This window comes from Schizosaccharomyces pombe (genome assembly GCF_000002945.2).
Source record: "Schizosaccharomyces pombe strain 972h- genome assembly, chromosome: II".
In the NCBI taxonomy this organism is placed as follows: Eukaryota; Fungi; Ascomycota; class Schizosaccharomycetes; order Schizosaccharomycetales; family Schizosaccharomycetaceae; genus Schizosaccharomyces; species Schizosaccharomyces pombe.
This window is the reverse complement of record NC_003423.3, coordinates 2813233-2839637: the sequence shown is the minus strand read 5'-3', so window position 1 is coordinate 2839637 and position 26405 is coordinate 2813233. Positions and strand designations below refer to the sequence as shown.

The following is a 26405-nucleotide window of genomic DNA, read 5'->3' as shown; positions in this document are numbered from 1 at the left end:
TATTTCCTTCTAAATAATGTCATATTGATACTAAAATCGTTTTCATTTTTTAATGCTTAGGCTATTGAAACGAAATATTCAAATCTCTAAACGCATTGTTTTCACCATATTAAAACAAAAGGCATTTAAAGGTAATCATCCTTGTGTACCGTCGGTTTGTACCATTACTTACTCTCGTTTTCATTGTTTACCCGATACCCTTAAAAGTTTACTTCCAATGAGCTCAAAAACCACACTCTCAATGTTACCGCAAGTTAATATCGGTGCGAATTCATTCTCTGCCGAAACACCAGTCGACTTAAAAAAAGAAAATGAGACTGAGTTAGCTAATATCAGTGGACCTCACAAAAAAAGTACTTCTACGTCTACACGAAAGAGGGCACGTAGCAGTAAAAAGAAAGCGACAGATTCTGTTTCCGATAAAATTGATGAGTCTGTTGCGTCCTATGATTCTTCAACTCATCTTAGGCGATCGTCGAGATCAAAAAAACCGGTCAACTACAATTCCTCGTCAGAATCCGAATCGGAGGAGCAAATTAGTAAAGCTACTAAAAAAGTTAAACAAAAAGAGGAAGAGGAGTATGTTGAAGAAGTCGACGAAAAGTCTCTTAAAAATGAAAGTAGCTCTGACGAGTTCGAACCGGTTGTGCCGGAACAGTTGGAAACTCCAATTTCTAAACGAAGACGGTCTCGTTCTTCTGCAAAAAATTTAGAAAAAGAATCTACAATGAATCTTGATGATCATGCTCCACGAGAGATGTTTGATTGTTTGGACAAACCCATACCCTGGCGAGGACGATTGGGGTATGCTTGTTTGAATACTATTTTAAGGTCAATGAAGGAGAGGGTTTTTTGTTCACGCACCTGCCGAATTACAACCATTCAACGTGATGGGCTCGAAAGTGTCAAGCAGCTAGGTACGCAAAATGTTTTAGATTTAATCAAATTGGTTGAGTGGAATCACAACTTTGGCATTCACTTCATGAGAGTGAGTTCTGATTTATTTCCTTTCGCAAGCCATGCAAAGTATGGATATACCCTTGAATTTGCACAATCTCATCTCGAGGAGGTGGGCAAGCTGGCAAATAAATATAATCATCGATTGACTATGCATCCTGGTCAGTACACCCAGATAGCCTCTCCACGAGAAGTCGTAGTTGATTCGGCAATACGTGATTTGGCTTATCATGATGAAATTCTCAGTCGTATGAAGTTGAATGAACAATTAAATAAAGACGCTGTTTTAATTATTCACCTTGGTGGTACCTTTGAAGGAAAAAAAGAAACATTGGATAGGTTTCGTAAAAATTATCAACGCTTGTCTGATTCGGTTAAAGCTCGTTTAGTTTTAGAAAACGATGATGTTTCTTGGTCAGTTCAAGATTTATTACCTTTATGCCAAGAACTTAATATTCCTCTAGTTTTGGATTGGCATCATCACAACATAGTGCCAGGAACGCTTCGTGAAGGAAGTTTAGATTTAATGCCATTAATCCCAACTATTCGAGAAACCTGGACAAGAAAGGGAATTACACAGAAGCAACATTACTCAGAATCGGCTGATCCAACGGCGATTTCTGGGATGAAACGACGTGCTCACTCTGATAGGGTGTTTGACTTTCCACCGTGTGATCCTACAATGGATCTAATGATAGAAGCTAAGGAAAAGGAACAGGCTGTATTTGAATTGTGTAGACGTTATGAGTTACAAAATCCACCATGTCCTCTTGAAATTATGGGGCCTGAATACGATCAAACTCGAGATGGATATTATCCGCCCGGAGCTGAAAAGCGTTTAACTGCAAGAAAAAGGCGTAGTAGAAAAGAAGAAGTAGAAGAGGATGAAAAATAAAAATCCGTCATACTTTTTGATTTATGGCATAATTTAGCCATCTGCATTTTCAATGCAATCATTTTTGTCTTTTTGGCTCTAGATATTTCCGAAAAAATTCACTAGAGTACTATTTATTTTCTTATTTGCTTACTGTCCATGCTAATATTTAATCTAAAAGTTATTGTTTTATTTACAATCAAATTTCAATAAAACATTTCAATTAAATATAAAATTTAAACTAGTAATTTACGATTTACACGAATTATGTAAAACTTTAAGCAATTCCGGTCATATTGGTATTGTCGTTTTCTGATCAATATTATAATTCCTTTCCACTAATCTTCGTAAGCTTGTGTAACTTAACTGCAAAAATTCTCAAGGCTTCGAAAGATTAAATGAGCTTCTCTTTATTCATATACAATGTCAAACAAAAATCAAAGGAAAACTAAGTCAAAAGATAGAGAAGTTCGTAAAACCAATGACAGCTCAATTCTTTCAAAAGCCTCAGTTGAAAAATGTGGATATCCAGGTTTTACCGTAGGACATTCTTATTATCAACCGTTTATACAGAAATCACCTAGAAGATCGCCAAGCGTAAATAGAGGTTATTGGACACGATGCATGGCTATTCGATTTGCAGTGTACCAGTTTTTGAAGAATAAAACCGGCAAAAGAAAGGCAATAGTGAATTTAGGTGCAGGATACGACCCCTTAGCCTTTCAACTTTTAAGTTCTCATGAATATAACACTGATGATGTTGTTTTTTATGATGTAGATTATCCAGAAACTATCGAAAACAGGGTACAGATGATTCGTTCTGATTCCTTTTTAAGCAGTATCGTTTTAGAAGACAAGGAATTTGATTTGGATGGTACAGAAATTCATACAAAAAACTATCACTCTTTTGGTTGCAACCTGAATCTTCTTAATCAATTGGAGTCCTGTCTTGAAAAATATGGAATTGATTATTGCAATGATGCTATTTTGTTCATATCTGAAGTTGCTGCGGTGTATATGCCACGACAAGCATCTGAAAAATTAATTAGGTGGATGTCAAAGTTCCCGGATGCTCATTCCTGTTTTTTTGAACAGATAGCTCCTGCAACTTTTGATCATCCATTTGCTAATGTAATGGTGAAGCACTTTAAAGAATGGGGAACACCGTTGCATGGGCTTTATGCATACCCTACAATTGAATCTCTCAAATCTCGATGGGTCAAGAACGGCTGGGAATATGTTGAAATCCTTGATGTCTGTACATTTTGGAATTTCTTGATGGATTCTAAACTTAAACATCTTTGCGAAATGGTTGAACCATTTGACGAGTGGGAAGAGTTCTACTTTTTTTTACAACATTATAGTATTCAGCATGCCAGTAGTAAACTAGTTGGAAAGTATGATCTTGTGGAATCCCCTGATCCATGTATGCAATATATCCGATACGTAAAAAGCGAGATTATATTTAACAACTCTCCTTTAACACTTCGAAATAGTATTTACTCGCTAAAAAGAACTGATTTACCTGCCTGTCTCAAAGAATTACCTAGCCTGCGTCTACCGGCCGTTTGTGATTTGGATGATAGTGTTATTGTTCAAGGTGGTTTGTCAACTGCTGGAAGATCGAAGGACGCGTATCTAATATCTGAAAAAGACGATGGCAGTATAATGAAGATTACCACCGATAGTTTGACCTCTTGCATGGGACAAAGTGTGGTTTCTATAGACAAAAAGACTTGTATGTTTATAGGTGGACGTGAATCTCCAAAAAAGATTTTAAGTTCATGTATTTATTTTGCAGATGGTAATTGGTCAGACTTTCCATCTTTACCTTATGCCTCTCACCGAGCTTCTTCTGTTTCCATAAAGCACAATGGTAGTTCATATGTTGTTTTGTTGGCAGGAAAGCCTTTTGGAGGGTGTCTCATATGGTCGGATTCGAAAAGGAAATGGAACACCTTAAAATGCAAAGACCCTCTTTTCTATTCCAGATGGGGGGCTTGTCTGCATTGGTCTTCAAAATTAAAAAAGGGAATATTATGCGGTGGAATGAATGAACTAAATGAACCAGTCAGGGAGGTATTAGAATGGGAAATGGTTTTGAGGGATGATGATCATTTTGAAATTGTTACTAGAGTATTGAATTTCGACGTACAAGTTGAAATTTTGCTATCGCGTATCGGTTCAAAAGTTGTTTTTTTTGGCGATGATTCGAAACCAATTATAGTAGGAGGAGCAGCGGTTTTCAGAACCATTCTGTGGGAGGAAGAATCTGTGTGTATAAATATGAATGATTATTCTGTTACAGGTGTGTGCATAGAAGAAACAGAGAAGAGACCTGTTTTTACGATGTTTGGAATTTCAGGTATGGGGAACCACCTGCAAATCTTTGGAGGAGGATGCATATGTTTTTCGTTTGGATCTTGTTTAAACGAAAATGCAACATTTTACAAACTGGTTTCAGCATAAAATTTTACTTTCTAAATTATTTATTATTTTATTCAACTATTTTTATTTAGTAATTATTTGGGAATAAGTATGATTACAAAATAGTTAATGTATGAATTTGTAAGTTGCGAAGTTTGCTACACTACAGCTCCGATGCCCCAAGTAAACTATCTGTTAAAACAAGCAGTTTAATGTATGTGAAACCAAGTTGATTTGGAATAACTTTCATAATCATTCAATTAAACAAATATTGGTGTCACTGTCATACTTCATATTGAAGCCTTTGATCATTTATCGACTTATCTAAGGTAAAAGACTGTTTGAACATGGAAGATGAGAAGTTCCCAATATCTTACGTTCATGGGAAGTTCCTTGTTTTTGACGTTCAAGCAGTAGAAGTATTTCGTAAAAATTATCATATTCTTGGTACGCTAGTTGGAACTCTGCCACAGTTGCCGCAACAAAATGTATTTCTAGGCCTTCCCATGGAATTATCTAAAGAAGAAGCTTTTTACTTAATTGAAAAAGGAATTTCTTATATAGTTGATGATACGAAGGTGCATAAGCAACTCCTTGAAAATACGACTAAAGACGATGTGAAACAGTGTTTAAAAAAACGCCAGTCATTGGCATATGATCAAATGATTGCGGCAAAAAAGAAAGAAAACGAAAAGAAAATTGAAATAATGAAAAAATTGGGTCGGACTCTACCACTTGATCCTTTGAATTATGATGAACACGATTCATTTGATTTATCCTGGATACCAGTGGACACTGTTACTACCAGAATTGCTGAGAAGTCATCAATGAATGACGACTTTCACAAAGAGGAAGATGTTTTCGAAAATTTAGATATAAATAGATACCTGATGTTTAAGTCCTTGGTTGATACAGGTTTCTACTTGAATCCTGGTTTGCGTTTTGGATGTCAATTCGTAGCTTACCCTGGTGATGCATTAAGGTATCATTCTCACTATCTAGTTAATTCTTATAAATGGGACCAGGAGATACCAGTCCTTTTCTTGATTGGTGGTGGACGTCTTGGAACAGCAGTAAAAAAAACATGGTTGATCGGAGGCAGTAATGATCGAAACATCAATATGAATGGGGAAAAGTCTAAGGAAGAACTATTACTATTACCAGTTCGTCATTTTTCCATTGAATGGGCTGGGTTTGGCTAAAAATCGATATCTTCACTTAAGTTACAACAATCAAAATAGAAAATTTTCAACAAATAGTTTGTACATTACTTTACTATTGATTATAGACGCAAATGTTTAATAGCAAATAAATTTTTTAACCCACAAGACAAATGTCGAATATAATTACAAAAGACAGGATTTTCTAAACTACACCGATGACAAGAAGTATAATAAACGACACACTTAGTAACTTCTGCCAAAAAGACCCCAGACCTTTGCTAGATTTCCACAACCAGCACATTTAGTAGTACCTTCGATAATAGCATCCTCACCAGAGGGTTGCTCCAATGGAATGCAAAGACTCTTGGCACCCATACTAGGAGCCTTTTCGTCTTCAGGTTCGTCACCGTTGACTTGACGAGCACTATTCTTCTTGATTTCCTTTTCACACTCAGTGGTGTTACACCATGGTATCATAACAATATTTTTCTTGTTCAAGGCTGGAACGAAATCTGCCCACTCTTTCACTTTAACGACATGTGCATCACGTTCAGCTTTAGCAGTTTCATACATATTAGTTTGGATCTTGGCCAACAAGTCGGAAACACCCTTCTCTAAGTTGTTCAAAGGAACAGGAATCTTTTCAAAGGTGTCACGGCGAACAGCAGTAACCTGGTTCTTCTTGGCATCATTGGGTCCATACTCAAGACGAAGAGGAACACCCTTCATTTCCCAATGAGAGAATTTATAACCAGGGGTATAGGCACGTAAATCAGCTTCGGTACGAATATCCGCAGCATTGAGTCGATCAGCTAATTTGGAGCAGAAGCCCTCAATTTCATTGCGTTCCTGATCAGTAGTTTTGTTGGTAATACCACATGGTACAACAACACTTTGAACAAGGGCAATAGCGGGAGGCAATTTCAAACCTTTGTCATCGCCGTGAACCATAACAGCGACACCAATGGTTCGAGTCGAAAGACCCCAAGAGTTTTGCCAAACAAATAGCTTGGGACGTTCACCAGTTGGACCAATTTCTGCGTTAGGATCTTCAACTACGATATTGAACATCTTTGAGAAGTTTTGGCCCAAGCAATGACTAGTAGCTCCTTGAATACCACGGCCAGTAGTAGGAATATATCCTTCGACAGTCGTTGTAAACATGCCACCAGCAAACTTCTCGTTTTCACTCTTGACACCTTTGATAACAGGAACAGCTAAAAGATCGGTATAAATACGGGCATACAAATCCAAAATTTGATGGACTTCTTCAGTTGCACCTTCCAAAGTCATGTGAGCAGTATGGCCCTCCTGCCAAAGAAACTCACGAGTTCTTAAGAAGGGTTGAGGGTTTTTAAATTCCCAGCGGACAACAGAGTTCCACTGATTAAGTTTGAGGGGAAGATCGCGATGACTGCGGATCCATTTAGCATAGTAGGGATACATAACGGTTTCAGAGGTAGGACGAATAGCAATGGGCTCATCTAACTCCGAAGTACCAGCACGAGTAACCCATGCGACTTCGGGAGCGAAACCTTCAACGTGATCTTTTTCTTTTTCTAAAACCTTGGAAGATACGAAAAGAGGAAAGTAACCGTTACGGACACCAAGCTTCTTGATTTCCTTGTCAAACCATCCTTGGATGGCTTCCCAGATGCTATAAGACCATGGTTTTAAGATATAGCAACCAGAGATATCATAGTACTCAATCATGTCACTTTTAGTAAGGACTTGTTGGTACCAATTAGGAAAGTCAGCATCCTTTCGGACAGTGATACCAATCAGAGCTGCATTCTCGATGGCAGCGTCATTCTTTGAGGGCTCAGCTTTTTTCTTTTGAGCAGCAGGCTTTGAAGGAGCAGTAGCAGAACCTGGAGCGGAAAAGTCAACAATGATAGGGTTCACACCAACAGATTTCAAGTATGTTTGAACGGCAGCTGGAGAAACAAATACTGTCTTTGCGCTACTAGAAGGATGGAAAGCTAATAAGCCATTGTGTTGAATAAGAGCGGCATCCAAAACAACGTGGACTTTTGAAGCATTCTCCTTGTTAACGGAAAAGATACCAACATCAGTTGGAGGAATGCCAAAGACTTCCTCGACCAAATCAGCGGCAGCCATACGAGCTTCCTTTGATCCGACAGCTTTTGCGGCTATTCCAGAAGGGGTAGAAGTAGTTTCCAAAGCTGCCAAAATGATGGGCACTACAGTTTGAGATTTTGCTGTCTTGGGCTTTAACACGATGGTTTTTGTTAAAGCATGAGATGGAACATCTTTGGTAGATTGCAAGGCGCTAGCCCAAGTAGCCCCATTGCTGACCTCTTGATGTTCAACAAGCTTTAAATCATCAGTTATAAGCTGCTCTAAACATGAAACTAAGCTGTCAACAGACATTTCTGTAACAAGGAAAAAGTTTTCGTTTTGCCTGAGTTTATAGAGATAGTCACAAAGTAGTGATAATGAGTAACTCCTGAAAACGTTTGGGCAGTTTAGTGTAATACCTTATTGAATAAATTGGTTTCATCACAATAGCGAGGATAGCATAGCATATCAGTATATAGAGGGCAATACAAAAGTTCGTAACATCTAACTGTGTAAAGGAAAAGCTAAGAAGACAGCATCAGATTTATAATAGCGAAAAAATAATCTGAGCATAGAAGCTTTAAATTATGTACTCCTCTCTGCGAAATTCTGTATCGACTACTCAAGGCATCAATCTCATCATACACCACAATGTCTTCAGCGATACAAAATACCCATATCTTGGATACTCATAGCTCAGTTTTGATTAATAAAATTAAAGTGGTTAAACAACATATACAAATACGAAATAATAAACGCCGATTGTTGAAAAGGTCATTTATGTAATGAAAATGTTTGAATATGCAACAATTGGTTTAATGATAAAAAAGAAGTCAAGAACATTTTATTACAAAACACACTCTCGGGTGGTGTAATTTAATCAAAGTTGAGACTAGTTAATCGGCGTCAAATATGCTAAAAACGCTCAGGAAATATTAATGCTCGTTATTGAAAAGCCAAGGAAAAAAGAATGCGAGTTGTACAATGTCTAACATAAACTTCACCAAAAAAAGTACTATATAATAAAAACCGAGGGAATTAGTTTAATTAACAGAAACAGTAAAAAGTATTAAGCTATTAAATCTCTTATGCTTGCTTTTTTATAATTTGAAGAAAGGACATTAAATATAAAAAAAGATAAGAAACGGAATAACATAGAGTTAAAAAAAAAAGGAAAGAAATTTAAAATCAGAGATTAGCAAAGGAGGAGTAATGTGAGAGAAGAAGCCTACAATTAGGAAGTGAAGTCAATTTATTAGAGCTATAATTCATGATTAAATCACCCAATGGATTGTGCATGTCTAGAGGAAAAATGCTCCAGATAAATTGACTAACACATATGAACATCAACTCTAGAAAAGAGCCGCACGCCATCCATATGAACAAACAAGGAGAGAGATTAGAAAACGCAAGAGTTCAGGCAAATGGGAGGAAAACTATGCAATTCCAAAAACGATCTAGATGTACAAAAGAACTGCTTTACCTGGCGACAATCACCCAAGCTTAGCATATCCATCGTATTTGCGAAAAGCAGCATCTGAAGTAGCTGCCGCTTCTGGATAAGCAGGAGGGGGAAACTCGGAGGATGTTTCGTAAGCTGGAACGGTAGGAGGTTCGGTGGGAGGAGGACGATAAGCTTGGGACATGGGGGGCATCGGATTATGTATTGTTGAGTTATAACGGGCTTCAGGTTCGGCTGTATAAGGGGGAGGAGCAGTGAGAGGATAAAAATTGGTGAATGGAATAGTAGCTTGTCCTTTTTTAGTACGACGACGATTAATGATACCGATGATAAAGAAAAAGAAAATCAGTGCAGCAATACAGATGATCACCACTACCCAACGACCATAGGCTGACCAGGGATATGAATTGGTTTGAACAATGGTGGTTCCACTGCTCCCGTCACTGGAATCGCCGCTGCTACTGCTGCTGCTATCGTCATTCATTATTTAACAGAAAAAGAGAATGTGGTCTAAAAATTTTGAAAACAAACTAAAAAGCGAGAACGAGAATGAAAAAACACCACTAACAATGGCAATACTGCTGTAGAAACAGGGCTTGAAAAACACCACAAAGATACAAAGTACAACAAGGAACACAACGATAATAAGGCCTCAGAACCGTTCTAACAAGATGTATGACCAACAATAATCAAAATTGCACTGATGCAAATATAGGCAAAAGAAGAGTTGGCAGTAGGGAAACACTAATCGTTTATGGCTCAAGTGGTTCTATTATTTACAAGAGGTAACGATGTAAAAAACAATCAGATGTGTTTGTATATTTGATTTTGAGAAATAAGAGGAAAGCAAAACACAAAACAGATTGGATGAAAGAAGAAAAAAAAAAATTGGTTTTCCTAAAGTTAGAATAATGCAGGTTGATGAAGATAAATAATGTGATTTACAAACTGTGCATCTGAGCCACCTTGTTGTCGCATTTTACCGAAGGCGATGGATTAAGGTGCGTAAAGTTGGGACAAGCTAACTTAGTCGACACGGCTGACCAGCTTGGCTGGGCAGGTTTGAAAATCTTTGTTCTAAACGTAAAAATGCAAAGTCATTTATCTGTTGACTTTCAGTGTTGATTTAACTTTGAATATCTGTTTCCATTGTAAATTTTTGGATCGCCTGCTTGTCTTGTTTATTGGCGCTCGAGTGTATTCATTAATTAATCACTAGCACATAATAGAAGATGTAACAAATTATCAGATGAATAAGAAATTGAAAATACTATAGTAACATTGTAGTACTATCGCAATACATTACAAACTTGAGACATCATATTGGTGAATTAAAATTAAAAGCAAATATGCAAGTTTTGTAATTGAATGTATGGACGACACACATGTTCGAAATTTACCAGTGTAAATATGATGAAATTGATATACGAATGAACTAGCTGCTATATAAATAAATAGGAAAAGGCGGACGAAGCGATGTAGTCAATTAGTGGTAATAATATTTATTAGCAAAGAACATTTTCGAAGTCATGATATTATTTCATTTTTGTGAGAACCAAAAAACTTTTGTAATTCAAAAGAAGAAAATATGAAAGGAGTATTTTATAAGTTTAAGACCCAAATTCCACGCTGTGTAAGCGTAAATAGATTTTTAGCTTTGTCTAAAGAGAGAGGTTACGAGGTTATATTTGAAATGTACATTTTAAAGTCATAGTTTTTGTTATTTGCTTGAAACGTACAGAATTGAATATTAAATTTTAAGATACAAAGATGTTTCAATATATTTTATCCCTTGTTATGGAGAGTAATTCATTTATACTTATTTGTCTAGAAAAGATAATGTTCTAGTAAGTAAATGAAAAGAGATACATGTGCGAATGGGAAAAATACAATACAGCTCAAGAAAAAGTAAATGAAAATAAATAATAAAAATAATAAATGAGAAACTACGTTAATTTGGAAAGAAAATGAGTAAACAGATATTACAACTAAAACGTAGATTTTAAAAAATAAATAAATAGAATAAGTATGAAAATTAAGTAAAATAGTAATAAATATATGAATGTATTGTAATAAAATTTATAAAATAAAGATACATATTAAGTATATGAGCAAAAAAGGAGTCGTCAAATTATAAAATAGTTATTCCTCCTTTATAATGTTTTGTTTAATGGGATTTCAAGTTTCCACTTTCATGGCGCACACAGACATCTTTGTTTCTTTTTACATATGGCTTCCAAGTAACGTTAAGAACACTATCTCAACAAGTAAACCAAAAAATTGTTGAAAAAAAATGTGTGTGTGCCTCCTTTGAACCATCTGCGATTGGAAATTTCACTAAGCCACGAAACATCTTATTAGGTAGTATTGAAGGATTTGAGAGCACTTGAAAATGATGCGTGAAACAACATCGTCCCAAAACGTAAGTGTTGCTAAGTGGCTTTGGTACTCGTTCTGTACAACGAGCGACAAATGATCTGTAAGTAGCGAAATCAAAAATTCGCAATGTTGAAAAGCCTAGACATGATGATTGATGAATGTGCGTAATATGAAAATATCCAAGTCATGTTCATTGCATATAATAGATGGACTCTATAGCAACCTTGCTTGTTAGTGTAAGCCTCTGACAGCATCAGTAGCGAAATGCCTAAAAGTTTAAAAAAAAATTCCGACATTCAGTAAATACACGCATGAGACAGTCGAAATGTGTAAGAGTCAAATGAATTTGTAATTGTAAATGTTTATGTAAAAACTAGACAGCGCAAAATAACATCGTAGTGGAACAACATGAATGAATATTTTTTTATTTTGAATGGGTTATTTTTTTTATTTCTTAATCTGTTTTTAAGGAAGTGAGGAAAATTTTCCGTTATTAGTTTATTCTTTTATATTCATTTCAAGTGGTTTCTAATTGTACCATTTTAAATCCTTTCAATTTAATTTAATTTATTGATTTATTTTTTTTTTTCAATTCAAATCTTTTTTTTTTAATTTCATATTGTTTTTATTTATTTTATTTATTTTTTTATTTATTTTTTTTTTGAGTAATAATCTCATCCGCTTGTTTTCGGTTCTAAAAGTTGCTTAAGAAGCCGTCTATTCCATAATCAACAGCGATAACCGCACCAAAATACCCATATCGTCCTCGTTTCCTCTCTCATCTTTTTCACATTTTCACATTAGAAAAGCATATGTTTGGCATTGGAATTACAAAACTTCTCCATCTCCTTGCTTTCCATTCAATTTATTGTTGATTCCTTCCTTTCCATGCAAAACGCCGACCTTGCCGCTTGCCGCATGCCACTACACTGCGCAGTACTGCACTGACGTACAAGGGACAATCCGGAATCCGGAATACAGAATACCAGCGCGCCACGCGTTACAAGGATATTGTCCAATGCACTCTAGGTTTTTTGATCCAGCACACAGAGAAAGAGAGAGTTAATGGTAATATATATCGCAATGCTGGAAACAGTTCCGTATTAGGCGCAAGCATACCCGATGCTTGAATAAAATCCTAGCAACTGATCTTCCAGTGAAACATGATCGACGACCTATAAGTTGCTCGTTAATTTCATCAATTCTCATGCAATTCCCTTTCCACATTTCCATCCTTACTCCTAATACTAAGACCCCATCAACGTTTACTATGTTTACGCCTCTTAACGAAAGGTAACGAATTGCGCCTTTCTCTCTGTCTATTGTCAGAGATCAAATTCCCTAGGCAATCGAGCCCCTAATGCGATTTTTCTAGATGGACATTATGACCAGATATGGTACTTGATAATTAGGTTGTTTATCCCCTGAGGGCCTAAGGGATCAGTTCAAATGAGACGTGATGATTGGTTCGATTAATACATCTCTATCTGGCTCTGCGCGCTTAATTACATCATTTTCAATTAGTCGGGACATCGCAATAATGTCTGGAGAGAGCGATACGGCATGGCTGTGCCTCTTCAAATTTCCTATAAATGGCAAGGGAAGCTCTCCTTGGATCCTCATAGACATATCGCTATCCATCAATTTCTTTTATAGCATTCGTTGAAGTGTTGTAGTGTTGTGTCAGATTTGATACGGTTCTTATAAATTGTAAACATCCTTTGTTTCTATCCTCTTTGTCTGTCTCCTTTTCTGTATTTTATCTCAACTCGCAAATTTTTTTAGCGAGTTGTAGAGCATTGGGTTTATTTCATTAATTCGAATACCGAGCATCGGTTGGAATCGTAAATTTCCTCGTCTAATCAAATCAATCGTATTTGAAAGATTTGTTTATTTACTTTTGGTGCATTGTAAACAAACAACTCCTTCTCAAGCCAAAGTCCTAGCTTGTCCACTGTAAATCGTTCGAAACAGCTAAAAGCATAGCAAGGTATAGAAGAAACATTTGAAAAACATTTGAACACTGCGTCAATCTTTGTTTTGCGGAATAGGGTCTTGCTTTTGTAATTTTTTATTTCAATTAGATCCATTATCTTCCTCTCAAAATACCATCTTTCCTACTTGCTTTCTTCAACAGTGATAGGAAGTAAACCTTTGTGCGTCTTTGCATCCATTCTTTTTTTTTTTTTTTTTCGCGGTTTAGTTTGATTAGCTTTGGATAGGGAAAATGACTGAAGTTACTAAAATCAATCCATCAACTGCCATTACGGAGCTTGAGCCATATGAAATGGCTCAAACTAACAAGGAAGTACCCACCACTTCGCTACTTTCGAAGGATTATTACGGTCATTCCATTGAAGAACCCGATGAGAATAATCCCACTCGTTGGCGCTATGAACGTCCTCTCGATACTGTTCGTGCTTGGCAATACTTGATTGATTGCGATGAAAATTTCAAGACTAAACCTCACCGTGAACAGAATCAATATCGTCCAACCGCCGATTCTTTCCGACCACTTTCGTTTGCCAGTATGGAAAGCAAGTTGACTCAACGTCTCTCTCGACATCTTTCCAAGACATCTTCTCGTCATTCTAGGCTTTAGACTACTATTGTTGAAGCTCCGTCTTTTTCCTTATTTTTTTTCTATCTTTCATTTCTCAAGTTTTTTTATACCGGGCTGTCAAGTGTTTTGATTCCAATTTTGTTTATTTAGTATTTTTATTGCTTCATTCTTTCCAAATTTTTTTGCTGTATTTTTAGTTTAGTTACGATCTTACTCTTACGATTTCTTTTTCATTTTTCTTCTATTTTGCATTTTTTTTTATCTTTATTTGGGGTTTACATTGTTATCAAGTGTTATACCGAGTTTCCCCCATTGTGTTTTTTTACTCCTATACCATTTTGCATGAAAATTATTTTATTTCGTATTTCTTTAATACAATTTTTCTTTTTTTTTACTTTTGTATCAGTCTACTGTCGTTCCGTTGTTCAGTTTCTTATTGTTTACTAATAGTAAATAAAAGTTGATTTGCCTCGAAACACGTACGTTAATTTGGTATTCCATAATTCCAACTTTAGGGTATAGCAAAAAAAAAAAAAATTTTATTAAAAATATGCAAATTATATATACAAAAAATAAATATATATATATAAACTATTTATGGGGTTAAACATTATTTAAATATAGCAGTCATTATATGCATTCATTTAGCCAGTGTGTCCAAGCATTTGACTGACACAATAAATAGTATTCTCGATACGCAAAGTCAGACGGTAGAACAATGAATACTCCTCGGCCTGGTTTACGGGAGCTGCCAGACCGGTATCGCAAGGCGGTGGTTCAGGAAACCCATGCAGTATAGCGGCATGGTCTTCAAGACGCTCACAAAGTTCATAAAGTAATTGATACTGTTGGTCATCAAAAATACAACCTTCATATCCACCAGTACTCTCTGATGGTGATACGTTGCGCAAGGATGAAACCGATCTCTTCCCAGAACCACCCTCCTCTCCATGGACAGATTTTGAATCACTCAATCTTGCTAACATGGGTCGCAAGCTGTTGCTTCTACTACGAACGGGAGTATAAGTCTGAGTTTCCGGGAGGGCTGTGGGTGTTCCCAAACTTCGGCTCTTTATCAATCTCTCCAGTCTTCCTTGCAATTGCACAGGATAAACCAATGAAATCATTTCAGTAGTATCCAAACCTTTTAACTTAAATTCTCCAAGGTTATGGATAATATAACCGATTTGTTTAAGAGCACGAACTTCCATTTCGTTGACATTCGTCTTCTCTGATGACATTGTTTCTGAATCAAGCTGATTCAATACAGATACCACCTCAGCAGAAACAGCAATTTGACCACCATCAGCGACTGATACAACCCTAGATGTTCTGTTTACTACAGGCCCGTAATAGTCCATACGTCTAGTGATGGGATCTAGTTCACTCACGGTTACACCATAATTGACACCAATTCGAACACTAAGCCCTCGATATAACACCTCATTTTTTGAGCCGAGTACCAACCGTCCTTGCACTGACTCAACTATTTCGTTGGGCCAATCTGCCGAAAGTAACTGTAATTGTACTGAAAAACACCAAAGTAATGCAGCAGGAACTGTTTGAAAACAAACCATAAACGCATCTCCTTCGGTTTTTACTTCATAGCCTCCAGTTGCACGGAGTTGCCGACGCATAATAGTATTATGAGTTTTGATCGCAGATCTCATTGCAATAGGATGTCTTTCCCACAATAATGTGGAATTCTTAATATCAGTAAAAACCATGGCAATACAACCTTTCGGGGGAGAGACTTCTCTATTCATTCGTGCTAAAGAAGAATCATCGGGTAAATCTTGGACAAATGACATATTATCGTTCTTTTCAGAAATTGCTAAAGTTTTTTCATCCCCCCGTAGTTGGTTGAAATTAAGGGAATTCTCTTCAAACAATCCGTTCAATTCGACGATAACTACAAGAACATTTTTTTCTGCACCATATGCAATAGCATAGTCACGTAGCTTCGTAGAGGCTAATAGAGGAGAATGTCTGTTGGCACGAACAACGTCAATTACTGTGCGTTTTGATAATACGCTCCAAAATTCCTGATTTGCTAGAATGATAAATTCGTTTAGTTCAGATAAGTACTGCACATTAACATAGGGAACTGCTTGGACGCCAGGAAATTGAGACAAACGACCAATAGCACGTGTAGTGGTCGATTTTATTTCACCAGATATGAAACCACATGAATCAACTATGCGACGAATTTCATCCCTATTGTACACATCATGCATGACACTTAAAGTTGTAGGTTCCGAATCATTTCTCGTAGACATTATAGCCATTGATGTGCCCACATTGGCAACGAAAGCTCTTGTATCCCTGACGTACACTAAGATAATGCTAACTCCTATATCCAAGCAAGAACTGTCCATAGAATAACCCTTTTCTGAAATATTCATAGTGGTAACGTAATTACTATCCACGTCTCCTTCTGAAGACTTCCTAAGGTCATAATGAATGACATTTCCTAATTTTTTGTTTAAACGAAGAAATCCTCTTCTCAAAGCGTTACAAATTTGTTCAGAAGAGGAATCTGCTGCATTAATCTCATGCGCTAGGCATGAAGCCAAATTGTCGTACACAAATTTTAAAACCCGGTTGTTTTTTCCAGCGCTGATGTCACTGTCAAGCACACAGTATAAAGATGATTGAGGATGCAAAAAGTTGTTAACAACTAATTCACATGCAGAGATGACGGGAATAGAACGAGAAAGGTATCCACATACTCCATACCTCAAAATGTTAGGTTGAGGAGAGTTGCGTTGAATAAAATGGTTTAGAACATCAGAAGGCGCATTAGAAAATTTTGTATTCAAATCCATGATGCTCAAAAACTTTAAATTCTTCAAATATGATTTTGTAAAGTTTGTATCTTCATGCTCAGAGAATCGAAACCATGTGTTACCAGATAGATTAAGGTATTCCAATTGAGGAAGTTTAGTTAAACTCTTCTTTTCAGCTTTTTCTACTGCTAAATTCTGCAGATTATTGGTACTTATGTCCAAAAATCTTAAACTTTTAGACAAAGCTTCATTTTTAGGAAAAGAGGAAAGACGATTTCCATTCGCGTACAAAGTTTCAAGTAGGACCTGCGCTGTACTGGAAATGGAAAGATTTGCAAGCTCATTTCCTGACACAAAAAGGTGTTTAAGATCAGAAAAATTTTGGAAAAACTTGCTTGGAATTTCCGTTAAATAATTGTAAGATAAATTTAAGACTTTTAAACACTTAAAGTATTCTAAAGCCGTAAAACAGTCATTGCCCAATCTGTTGTCCACCAAGTATAATTCTTCAACGGTAGGCATAACAAATTCTTGGGAGGAGAGGCTCGATACCGGATTTCCTGATAAAGTACGCATGATTTTTAATTGGCTAATTGTCCTAGTTAATTTTTTTGACGTTGCAACTGGTAACTTGATTTTCTCCAGGATATTGGAAGACAGGTTAACAACTTTTAGTGAAGAGACTTGCCATACTTCCTCAGGGAATATTTTGATATTATTTGCATGTAAATCCAGGTGAACTAAATGCTTTAATTTGCCAAGGTTTGGTGAAACATAAGACATTTCACAGTTCGTGCAAGACAAATATTTCAAATTTTGCATAGCAGAAATTGCATCGGAAATGCTAGTAAAGTGGTTGTAATTCACTTTCACTGTTTCTACATTTACTAAAGTTTCAATGACAGAATCCTTGAGCCCAATAAGCTTCGCATGTGAGATATCAAAGTAGACGAGATTGCTATAGCTAAATGCCGGATCAATTGTAGTCAGTGGACAAAACGAGAAGTCGATGAATGTAGCTGACGGATTGGAATATTCGTAAAAAGAAAGTAAATTGCAAGCTACATTGATGCTATTTAGTTTCGGACATTCAGATAAACTGGCGATGTTAGTAATCGCATTATAACTAAGGTCAATTGTTTCCAGATTTTTTAGCAAGCCTATTTCCTGTGGAAGCCGATTAGATAAATCATTAAATTGTAGATATAGATGCTTCAATTTAACAAGAGAGCCAATTTTGCTAGATATCTGTGACAATAAATTATGCGAAAAGTTAAGAGTCTCCAATTGGGACAACTCAGTAATTATTAAAGGGAAAGTCACAAAATTATTGTAGGATAAATCAAGATAGGTTAGATTCACCAAATATCTAGTAGAATGGGGAAGGAAGAACAGCTTATTATTAGCTATATTCAATTCTTTCAGAGAATTTCGACTAAGCCCAGAGAATATAAGAGGATCCAATTCATATATATCGTTACGAGACATGTTCAAAACTTCCAATTGGCGAAGAGCAGTAATCGGTTTTCCTCTTGGAGACCTTAAATTATTGGAAATGTCTAACCGCTTAAGCTTGACACAGCGCTCCATGAAATCTAAAGGCAGGTCCAGCGATAAATTGTGCGAAACATTCAACGAGATAAGTTCATGGGCATAGGGATAGATCTTTACCGGAATAACCTCCAGGTTTGACCTACTAATGTCAAGGTTCGCAGTAATTTTTTTTTCAGAGAATTTACGCAATACATCCGCTCCAATATCCATCGTAGTAAACACCAATCTAGCAACACTATAATTATCTTCTTCATTTATTTCTTCATCGGAAGTTACCTTACACCCAAACAAACTCAATAATCGTTCAAATATAATGCATGGCTGTTCATGAGGCAACAAAATACGTTCTGTATTGAATTGGATTAATAAGAGGTAAAAATTAGCAGACGAGGGAAGAAAAAATAACCTTGCTAACAGCTTAATCACTTCATGAGTTTGTATGCCAATAGGGCAAATGAATGATACGGAAGTTCGATCATCACGGTATACTCGAAGAAAGAACTCTTTCTTTCTATTGCCCAGGGAAGGACGAGCAAAAAATCTAGTAGTAAAAACCTGCTTTGGAATAGCCTCAGTGGGCAAACTAGTTCCCCAACTCTCCGGAGCTTTCCAAGAATCATCGGATAAAATGGAAGGGTACGGTAAAAACTTCTTCCAAGGGCTATCATAACTATCTCTATGATAATCGAGGTCCAGGATATGAGCCGCAGAAGCAGGGATTCCATCATCATCACTATTCCTGGGTAATTCGTGTATGCTACCTTCCAAACTAGCTGGCCAATTGTTATTAAGAGAATCACGTTGAAACTCCACACTGTCACTGTCATCAGAAATCGGTTCTGGAAAAGTTAGATTGGTAAATGACTGATTCAGGTTTTTGTCGAAAGATTCTCTGTCCTTATCAATAAGTCTTCGAAGGCCTGCTTCTTTAGAAATTGCACAATTAGACGAGTTATTTTCTTTGTATGGCTTTATCCCAGCACTACGGGTATCACGTGGCACTTCAGACTTTTCAGAGCTTTCTCTTGCAGCTAAGGCGGTATCCGATTTAGTACGTCCCGTGTCAGATAAGCTAAAGTTCTCATCCGGTTCATAAAAATGGAAAAGCACGCTTTTGCTAGGTACTGCAGGAGTGCTAGGATAGGTCTTAAAAGCTTCGACAGGTCGTCCAGAATTACCGACAGGTTGAGTGCAAGGTGAAAGAGCTTCATGGGAGTCATTACAGAGATTTGCTTCGGTTATTTCTGGTATATCATAGTTCACAGACGTCGCTGAGTCATCGTCCTTCTCGTCAAGGTCATCAAGCCAGGATATACCTGTTTTAAAATGTTCAGGCGGGTTTGGAACAGCTGACTTTAACAATCGCTTGCTTTGATCCATTAGTGGCAATTTGCATCCTTCCTAAGAATCTGTAGCACCTTCGTTTCAAAAATACCACTATACGCGAATTTTGGACAAGGAAAATTCAATAATGGTTATATCCCTATCCAAGGAAGGAATATTGAATTTATAGAACTAGTATTTGCTCTATTATCCTAGTTCCAACACCAGCGTTTCTTTGTCTGATTATATCACTTGTTAGGTTTAGAACAAGAAAGGGTTTGGGTTCCAACACCTCATGTATCTTCCTAACTCTAAACTATATTCCAGAGTGGTAATTTCCAACACTATGTGTTCTCAGTGAATTAGTGAGGAAGAAACTGTAAGGCGCGTTCGAATACTGCGTACGTCACTATTTCATCGATTTGTAAACAAATCTACTGAATATACTAGATGAAGGCGGTCTTGAATTAATTACTATGATTTTTTTATTTTTTTTTTTGAAGGCTTTCCATTACTCCTTCCATTAATTAACATTGGATTTGACTGATGAGTTAAAAAAGCTTCTTTTATCAAAGTTTCAAACTGAGTTTTAAAGTATTCATGAAACTTTCATCTAATTTTATCCTTAAATGATACTCGCCCCTTAAATATAAGGGCAATACGATTGACTGTTTGAATGAGACGAAATGTTTGTAAAGTAACCTATATTTACAGGTCAATGAATATGAATTAAATGATAAAATGTCAAGTTTTGGTATATATATCCTAATAAATAATCAAGGTGTTTGAAGCATTAAAAAAATTAGTAGCTTAGATCACGTAAACTCCCATTGTTTAGCCTAAAGTGTTTCCCAACCTCCGGTGTCTGGATTCGCATCCAGTTGTCGAGCAATATAAGAAGGAATAGATCCGTTTAGCCACATCGTTCGTACTGTTTCATCATAACGTTTTTGTGATAGATATTGAGAGCGGCCACGACGCAATCCCAAATCTGTCTCTCCATACGCATCCAAAAATGGAGCTACAGAGAAGCTTCCTACAGGTGGATTGAGGTAGAGAATAGCGCATTTTTTGACAATAAGAAAAATTCCAATGTCAGAAGCGCATTGTTGCATATGAAGATTACATTCTCCAATACCATTAAAGGAACAACAATGACTTTGGAAGCATAAGAGCTTCCCACAAAATAAACATATCGCTGGTTCCATAGGTTCAGTTAAACATTTCGAGCATCGCCTGGCCAATAGTAACTCAAAGACTTTATCCAATTCATACGGTAAAGAAACTAGTTCATAAATTCCAGGGTAATAAGCGCGAGGAAAATCGCATAGAGGACCAGTCTCTGTAAAGAAATTACACCAGTGCTTTATAAGGCTCCATTCTGTGGAAGATGCCGTAAGACAAAGATGATTAGATAATTCAATAACACCTGGAATATGCATTTTTGTTTGTAAACGTGATAATTCTGAATTTTGAAAGTTTAAATTCGGTTGCGTCTCAAATGAAACTCCATAGCGGCAATACCAAAGCAAAGCACATTTTCGAAGGAAGATTAGAGAAAACCTTTCCAATAGTTTATACAGTGTAAACAAAAGATGAGGATTATTTAGATCATCCTCCGTACAACAATCAAAATTGATTAATCCTGCTCCGTCGACACGAAGACTTTTCCAAATTTGGATAACTAAGTGCTCAAACCCCTTTAGCTGCTCATAGTCAAAGGCTTCAAATTCAACTGATTCCATACATTTCAGTAAAGAGTTTCTTTGTGACAAAAGAATCCATAAGTTTCGAACTATATCGGCAGTATAGTATAATTGCGTCAAGTAGTGAAACGATTCGTCACATGATAATAAACCAGAGACACTGGCTTCGGCGAATTCTCGAAATGTATCCTTCACAAGTAACGGCTCAACTCTATCATCAGTAATAGATTTGGTAACCGGTGAATCTAGAGAGGGCAATAGTCGCCCAAATATCCTTTTTTGTTGGCAGAAACTAATAAATTCAAACTCTTGAATTGAACCCCCAATACGCTTCTGTGAATCATGTGCACATAACAAAGTATAAGTTTTGATAGATTCAGATAAAATCCTTAAAAAAACTTGCTGATTTTTTCCAAGATTATGCACCCAAATATCCGCTGGAATACTTGAACATTTTATGTGTCCTCTAGTAGATGCTTCAACTTGGCAAAGGCTGTATGAAAAGAGTTTAACAACATTATGCAATTTACCGTTCACTGGAATAAAATCATCGGAGTATAAAGAAGAATTAAGATCTATTACATCGTCAAGCCTCCGATAAAGCTCAAATATATCATCTGAAATAGCGAGACGTTCATCGGCAGGAACTTCATTATTTACAACACTCTTAAAATGGACATGATCCAATACGCTCGATTGGAATAAGTTATCCGCATTTTCTTCAACGTTATCACTGGAATTATCAGCACCAGTATTGAGGGTATATATATCTTTCAACGAGTCTCGTAAGGTGTGTTGTAATACATCAAGCAGATTTAAATTGTACGACTGTGTGTGCTCAGAAGGGGAGGTTTCTATGTCAAGAAGTTGCTGATTTAAGTCTTTATTAAATGAAAATGTTTTAGAAACCAGCCAATTTTTCAAAGGAGCGGTAAGTACTCCAGCTTCTTGAAAATTAATCTCTTCCTTAGGCCGCCATAAGATTGGAAAAATAGTATTACATAATGCTTTGCATAGAGGGCAAAGGAATTCTTTCATGCTTAAATTATGAGGGTGATTTCTGTAAGGATTGGCTCGAGTTGCAAGTGTGACAGTAGCAATATGATTTTTAAAACAATCGATATGCATGAAATGACCACATCCAGTGGCATGCAATCCACGATCCAGCTGATCAGGGGGAAATCCATTAAAAGAGTCCTTTAACTGATGGAGTTCATTGCCCTTTTTTTCATAATAGTAATTATCATAATCGTAAGCTTCTGTAGAATCTAATACCTTTTTTCGTTTGCCAGCCAATCCAAAAGGTCTTTCTTGAATCTCATGATCCAAGCTGTCAGGAATATCCAACACTTCAGAAACGTAGTTGGCATCATCAGCAGGAAATAGTCTGAGTACCGAGCTCCTAAGAACAAATACCAAAGTACCATAGGGGCGCTTATCTTTCAGTTCTTCCTGACATAGAAGACAAGTATCAATAGGTGGGTCCAAGAATAACTTAGTGCTAACTGAACTGGTTACAGAAAATTCATCCGCTTCGTCCATTTCACAGTCCGATGCTTCAAAAAGAGCATGATTTTCTAAAAACTTATTTTGCTGCATTCGGAACTGTTCCATTATCCGTGCCTGTCGTTCCTTTGCCATGCGCACCTTAGCTAAATGTTGTTCCTGCTGTTCGGCATCCGATAACGACTGAACTATTTTCGAAGAGGATATACTCAAAGTTTCGGCATATACAGGTTCATACAATAACGGAACTTCACTTTTTAAGATTTTCATTATCAAAGAAATCTTTTCTTTGACATACACAAAGTTTCTGTGGTTTTTCATTTGACACAAAACACTGAACAACGTAACATCCGGAGAGTTGCAATATTCCTGTAATCCCTCGACAACTGGAAATCGATTCTCACATATTTTTTTGGAAAAAATAGGTTCAGATCCTTTTTCACTCATTAAAACTAGGAGACATGCATGTAATGCAGTATTAACCAAGCCTTCTAGTTTTCCTTGATCGTATGGATAAATATAAGCGTAGACGATAGTGTGCCATAAAATCCCAACAAAAGAATCGCTTTGTAATATGGGAATTGTAATGTTCGAATGCAATATCGGATGATATTCCTCATATACTACAGATTCCAAATGTTTGGAATGCTGTTTTGAATACCGTCTACGTAAAATATTCTCTGCTTCCTCACGTTGATTTCTAGAGTAATGAATATTGAATGGATCTACATAATCAAAGTATTCATCTTTTAACGTGAAGGAACCACTATCATTGATCCCCTCGGCATTCCGAAAAGTAGCGACTTTCTTGAGAGTGCTTTCAAATTGCTTGTGCTCCAATAAATGCTCACATGTCCTTTTGGTAATCTCGGAATAAGGTAAAGGACGAAAACAAAGGATATGAGCGATTCCATATTCTATTCGTCTTGTAATATCCCAATGGTCGAGGACAGCAGTATTACATACAATGGATATTAAAAGCAGCAAAAACTCCTCCATCATTATCGTGACTTGGGATACATCATAATGTTTATGAGGTACAAAAAACCGACCATACATTTGATCTTCTAATTGAAATCGAGAAATAAAAGAAGGTAAGATAGCATCAGGATCGCCATATGTTAAAGTTAATTGAAGCAACAAAACGTCTAAATCAAAAGTGTATTCATGAAAACTTAGATTTCTATAATGGTGAGCTTGATCACGTAACGTTGTACCATTCCTTATCCAAAGCTTTGCGCGCATTTGACTTAACCAAGCGCATACACGAAGTGGGTGATCCGTAACCGCAAGTAAATCTAGCTGAGTCCATAGTAATTTATAGTTGTCTCGTTCAACGTAAAATGATAAAAGGTACACTAGCAACCAGTGTAAAGGATGATGGAACGATACCGGTTGAAGAGCAATATCATACTCTATTAATTTCGAATTACCTCTTTCATCAACAGTAATTCCTGTAGTCAATGATTCAGTATTGGTCCAAGACTCATTTCTTGCCTTAGGATAAAGAATTAGGGAAATTAGGTAGTTTATAGCATTGGCTAATTTATTCGTGTTGAGCTCCATAAAGACATTTCCAACATGTCTACAGAGTTTAGCAACTTGTAAACTAACGTTCAAAACGTACATCCATGAATCATTTTCCCATTCAACATGCTGCGATACTGCTCGTGTATAGGGGCACATACCTTGAAACAGGTTAAAAAAATCGGCATATTGCTTCAAAAATTTAAGGTCTTCACGAACAATTTCAGCAACACATGGAATGCTTAACATAAATTGAATGTGATGGAAAATGTGAATATACCTACGTGAATGAAAGGCAGCCGAATCTGTTCTTATCATGGCATGCTGATCGACATAGTTCGGCGTATTAAGTTTTTTATAGGTGAAAAAAGTGTACAAAGTTGCATTAATTGTAGTCAAGAAATCATACTCTGTAACCAACAGTTTGGCAACGTCTGCCACGGTAAATATTTGCATTGAAAAAAAAATGACTGAGTGTTCAGGTTCACGGTCCAACAGAAGAAAAAGTTCTGCCAACCTTCTATAAGAAATGGCAATCCTGGCTCCCATAATTTCCTTAAATCCAGGCTGAGTGATAAAGTATCCCAAGTACAACTCCTGTAATTTGTAACGCAAGCTCTTCCAAAGTTTTAAATCGTAAAGAAAAAAATAATCAAATCTTACTCTGGAGGCATACGAAAGGACATCCGGAAGAGAATTAGAAGGATACCAATGTCTAGAATGAATAGAAGACTCGTCAGTTTCTAGCATATGACTAGAAGTGTCAGATGGACCTGACGAGTTAATGTGATCTTCATTCAAAAATATATCAGGACTGTCAATGGCCACAATTTCAGGAAGAGCAAGACTTCTAAGGGAGAGCCTAAAAGTAAGATCAGAATTATGAAGTCCGCAATTCCAAGGTCGAACAAGTTCTTTGCATATAACAGAGCTAAAATAATTTCTTTTCCCACAAATACTGCTTCCTGCTATATCAGCAAGCCATTCTAGTAAAACAGCACAAGATTCTTCTCTAAAAATGTCACGCATAGAACGAATTGAAACAGCTAGATTGATCTGGGCAAGCTTTTGACCAATTTTAAGAAGCTCTTTTATATTAGTCTCAGTAACGATGCAAGCTCTACCGATGTCATTAATAATATTTGCCATTTTCTTTCCAAAAACGTTATTCGGCAATTCTAATGCAGTAGTAATTTGTTCATAAAATTGCTTGAAGGAGTGTTTTTCATCATTCCACAGTACTAACGAATACATATTGCAAGAATCATCAATATCGCCGTATTTATTTTCACTGAGACGCGAAGTTTTCTCATCCTGCAAAATCGATTCCAAGGTGGGCATTTTTTTGAGATTTTCAGGACTACAGGAAAAAACATCCAGTACGAAGTCAAGAACACAATCAATTGTTGTTTGGATACTGTTTTCTAATTTTTCCGGAATTTCGTCTATCATATCGTTGCTAATCGTAGCATCTTCTTCATGTGAATGTATTTTGCAACTCACATCCCCAATCCATGCAGCTGCATTACCACAATCACAACAACCGCCGCTACCGGCACTAACTGTAAACGAAGTTTCATGATCCTTATGACTAGTTGCACGAAAACATTTCACGCACAGCGCTGAATTGCTATCAACACTACACGTTTTGCATCGATAGAATACTTCACCCTTTCGAAATATATGGCCACATTTTGACTCACAGGTTCCATGACGATACTCATCTCCCTCACTGTGTCCTTGAGCACGACGGAGAAGAAAGGAGGCATCGATGGTTGGTCTCTCTGGAAGCAATGTATTCCACAAGGTATGGTCATATCCGAGAAGCGCAGAAAAGACTTCATTCAGAAGGGATTTTTTAGCAGATTCTGACCATAGAAATGAATACATCAATGCATGAGACTGTAAAAATAATGAAAGCCGTCTCCGAATCAATGCGCTTCTAGGCAACGATCTGCTAGACTCGTCTTGTAACATGGCATGCTACAAATAATAACTTTTTAAATAGATAAAATAAAGAATAACATATAGAACGAGAAAGTCCTTTTAGTGTAAATACCGTAATGACAGGACTGTGTTGTTGTGAAAAGTAA

General features: G+C 36.6%; 8 protein-coding genes, 20 long non-coding RNA genes and 1 other non-coding gene across 29 annotated transcripts; 15 read left to right on the top strand and 14 right to left on the bottom strand.

Moving 5' to 3' along the window:
• Positions 1-52: 52 nt before the first annotated feature.
• Positions 53-2066, top strand: uve1 (endonuclease Uve1; the record flags this gene model as incomplete). Its single annotated transcript, NM_001022085.3, has 1 exon — positions 53-2066. The coding sequence occupies one exon, from the start codon at positions 53-55 to the stop codon at positions 1850-1852; it is 1800 nt and encodes a 599-aa protein (NP_596165.1). The 3' UTR covers positions 1853-2066.
• Positions 111-1782, bottom strand: SPOM_SPNCRNA.5844. Its single transcript, NR_195195.1, has one exon. It is a non-coding gene; the product is annotated as a non-coding RNA (long non-coding RNA).
• A 16-nt stretch (positions 2067-2082) lies between the features above and the next one.
• SPOM_SPNCRNA.5843 lies at positions 2083-4033 on the bottom strand. The gene has a single exon (NR_195194.1). It is a non-coding gene; the product is annotated as a non-coding RNA (long non-coding RNA).
• Positions 2255-4360, top strand: ppm2 (tRNA methyltransferase Ppm2; the record flags this gene model as incomplete). The annotated part of the gene is made up of 1 exon (NM_001022084.3): positions 2255-4360. One exon carries the CDS (start codon positions 2255-2257, stop codon positions 4298-4300), a length of 2046 nt encoding a protein of 681 aa, NP_596164.1. The 3' UTR covers positions 4301-4360.
• A 17-nt stretch (positions 4361-4377) lies between these two features.
• Positions 4378-5406, bottom strand: SPOM_SPNCRNA.5842. Its single transcript, NR_195193.1, has one exon. It is a non-coding gene; the product is annotated as a non-coding RNA (long non-coding RNA).
• On the top strand, positions 4606-5650 carry sen34 (tRNA-splicing endonuclease catalytic subunit Sen34; the record flags this gene model as incomplete). Its single annotated transcript, NM_001022083.3, has 1 exon — positions 4606-5650. The coding sequence occupies one exon, from the start codon at positions 4606-4608 to the stop codon at positions 5458-5460; it is 855 nt and encodes a 284-aa protein (NP_596163.1). The 3' UTR covers positions 5461-5650.
• Positions 5508-7848, bottom strand: prs1 (proline--tRNA (Pro) ligase Prs1). The gene has a single exon (NM_001022082.3). The coding sequence runs from the start codon at positions 7813-7815 to the stop codon at positions 5665-5667; it is 2151 nt and encodes a 716-aa protein (NP_596162.1). The 5' UTR covers positions 7816-7848; the 3' UTR covers positions 5508-5664.
• Positions 6296-7911, top strand: SPOM_SPNCRNA.5841. The gene has a single exon (NR_195192.1). It is a non-coding gene; the product is annotated as a non-coding RNA (long non-coding RNA).
• A 41-nt stretch (positions 7912-7952) lies between these two features.
• SPOM_SPNCRNA.5840 lies at positions 7953-8243 on the bottom strand. Its single transcript, NR_195191.1, has one exon. It is a non-coding gene; the product is annotated as a non-coding RNA (long non-coding RNA).
• Positions 8244-8302: 59 nt separating this feature from the next.
• On the bottom strand, positions 8303-9682 carry rcr1. Its single transcript, NM_001022081.3, has one exon. The coding sequence runs from the start codon at positions 9447-9449 to the stop codon at positions 8997-8999; it is 453 nt and encodes a 150-aa protein (NP_596161.1). The 5' UTR covers positions 9450-9682; the 3' UTR covers positions 8303-8996.
• Positions 8641-10472, top strand: SPOM_SPNCRNA.5838. Its single transcript, NR_195189.1, has one exon. It is a non-coding gene; the product is annotated as a non-coding RNA (long non-coding RNA).
• SPOM_SPNCRNA.5839 lies at positions 9947-10147 on the bottom strand. The gene has a single exon (NR_195190.1). It is a non-coding gene; the product is annotated as a non-coding RNA (long non-coding RNA).
• On the bottom strand, positions 10359-10840 carry SPOM_SPNCRNA.5837. Its single transcript, NR_195188.1, has one exon. It is a non-coding gene; the product is annotated as a non-coding RNA (long non-coding RNA).
• Positions 10841-10963: 123 nt separating this feature from the next.
• SPOM_SPNCRNA.1553 lies at positions 10964-13007 on the bottom strand. Its single transcript, NR_150443.1, has one exon. It is a non-coding gene; the product is annotated as a non-coding RNA (long non-coding RNA).
• SPOM_SPNCRNA.5836 lies at positions 11191-11766 on the top strand. Its single transcript, NR_195187.1, has one exon. It is a non-coding gene; the product is annotated as a non-coding RNA (long non-coding RNA).
• On the top strand, positions 11993-12996 carry SPOM_SPNCRNA.1554. The gene has a single exon (NR_150444.1). It is a non-coding gene; the product is annotated as a non-coding RNA, possible alternative UTR (long non-coding RNA).
• On the bottom strand, positions 12007-12357 carry prl26. The gene has a single exon (NR_150672.1). It is a non-coding gene; the product is annotated as a non-coding RNA, poly(A)-bearing (long non-coding RNA).
• SPOM_SPBC19C7.04C (uncharacterized protein) lies at positions 12966-14387 on the top strand. The gene has a single exon (NM_001022080.3). It carries the CDS (start codon positions 13572-13574, stop codon positions 13944-13946), a length of 375 nt encoding a protein of 124 aa, NP_596160.1. The 5' UTR covers positions 12966-13571; the 3' UTR covers positions 13947-14387.
• Positions 13835-14164, bottom strand: SPOM_SPNCRNA.5835. Its single transcript, NR_195186.1, has one exon. It is a non-coding gene; the product is annotated as a non-coding RNA (long non-coding RNA).
• Positions 14388-14417: 30 nt separating the features above from the next.
• Positions 14418-19836, bottom strand: cyr1 (adenylate cyclase). Its single transcript, NM_001022079.3, has one exon. The coding sequence runs from the start codon at positions 19628-19630 to the stop codon at positions 14552-14554; it is 5079 nt and encodes a 1692-aa protein (NP_596159.1). The 5' UTR covers positions 19631-19836; the 3' UTR covers positions 14418-14551.
• SPOM_SPNCRNA.5834 lies at positions 14520-17357 on the top strand. Its single transcript, NR_195185.1, has one exon. It is a non-coding gene; the product is annotated as a non-coding RNA (long non-coding RNA).
• SPOM_SPNCRNA.5833 lies at positions 17531-18206 on the top strand. The gene has a single exon (NR_195184.1). It is a non-coding gene; the product is annotated as a non-coding RNA (long non-coding RNA).
• SPOM_SPNCRNA.5832 lies at positions 18322-19739 on the top strand. The gene has a single exon (NR_195183.1). It is a non-coding gene; the product is annotated as a non-coding RNA (long non-coding RNA).
• A 167-nt stretch (positions 19837-20003) lies between the features above and the next one.
• Positions 20004-20081, bottom strand: SPOM_SPNCRNA.408. Its single transcript, NR_150803.1, has one exon. It is a non-coding gene; the product is annotated as a small non-coding RNA, non-coding RNA (non-coding RNA).
• Positions 20082-20412: 331 nt separating this feature from the next.
• Positions 20413-26396, bottom strand: ubr1 (N-end-recognizing protein, UBR ubiquitin-protein ligase E3 Ubr1; the record flags this gene model as incomplete). Its single annotated transcript, NM_001022077.4, has 1 exon — positions 20413-26396. Exon 1 carries the CDS (start codon positions 26287-26289, stop codon positions 20413-20415), a length of 5877 nt encoding a protein of 1958 aa, NP_596158.2. The 5' UTR covers positions 26290-26396.
• Positions 20763-21001, top strand: SPOM_SPNCRNA.5831. The gene has a single exon (NR_195182.1). It is a non-coding gene; the product is annotated as a non-coding RNA (long non-coding RNA).
• On the top strand, positions 21609-22133 carry SPOM_SPNCRNA.5830. The gene has a single exon (NR_195181.1). It is a non-coding gene; the product is annotated as a non-coding RNA (long non-coding RNA).
• Positions 22497-23992, top strand: SPOM_SPNCRNA.5829. The gene has a single exon (NR_195180.1). It is a non-coding gene; the product is annotated as a non-coding RNA (long non-coding RNA).
• SPOM_SPNCRNA.5828 lies at positions 25731-26307 on the top strand. The gene has a single exon (NR_195179.1). It is a non-coding gene; the product is annotated as a non-coding RNA (long non-coding RNA).
• Positions 26397-26405: the final 9 nt, after the last annotated feature.

What these genes read in the sequence shown, in the direction of transcription:
- prs1 (NM_001022082.3), bottom strand. Translation starts at nt 7,815, where the DNA reads ATGTCTGTTGACAGCTTAGTTTCATGTTTAGAGCAGCTTATAACTGAT.
- rcr1 (NM_001022081.3), bottom strand. Translation starts at nt 9,449, where the DNA reads ATGAATGACGATAGCAGCAGCAGTAGCAGCGGCGATTCCAGTGACGGG.
- SPOM_SPBC19C7.04C (NM_001022080.3), top strand. Translation starts at nt 13,572, where the DNA reads ATGACTGAAGTTACTAAAATCAATCCATCAACTGCCATTACGGAGCTT.
- cyr1 (NM_001022079.3), bottom strand. Translation starts at nt 19,630, where the DNA reads ATGGATCAAAGCAAGCGATTGTTAAAGTCAGCTGTTCCAAACCCGCCT.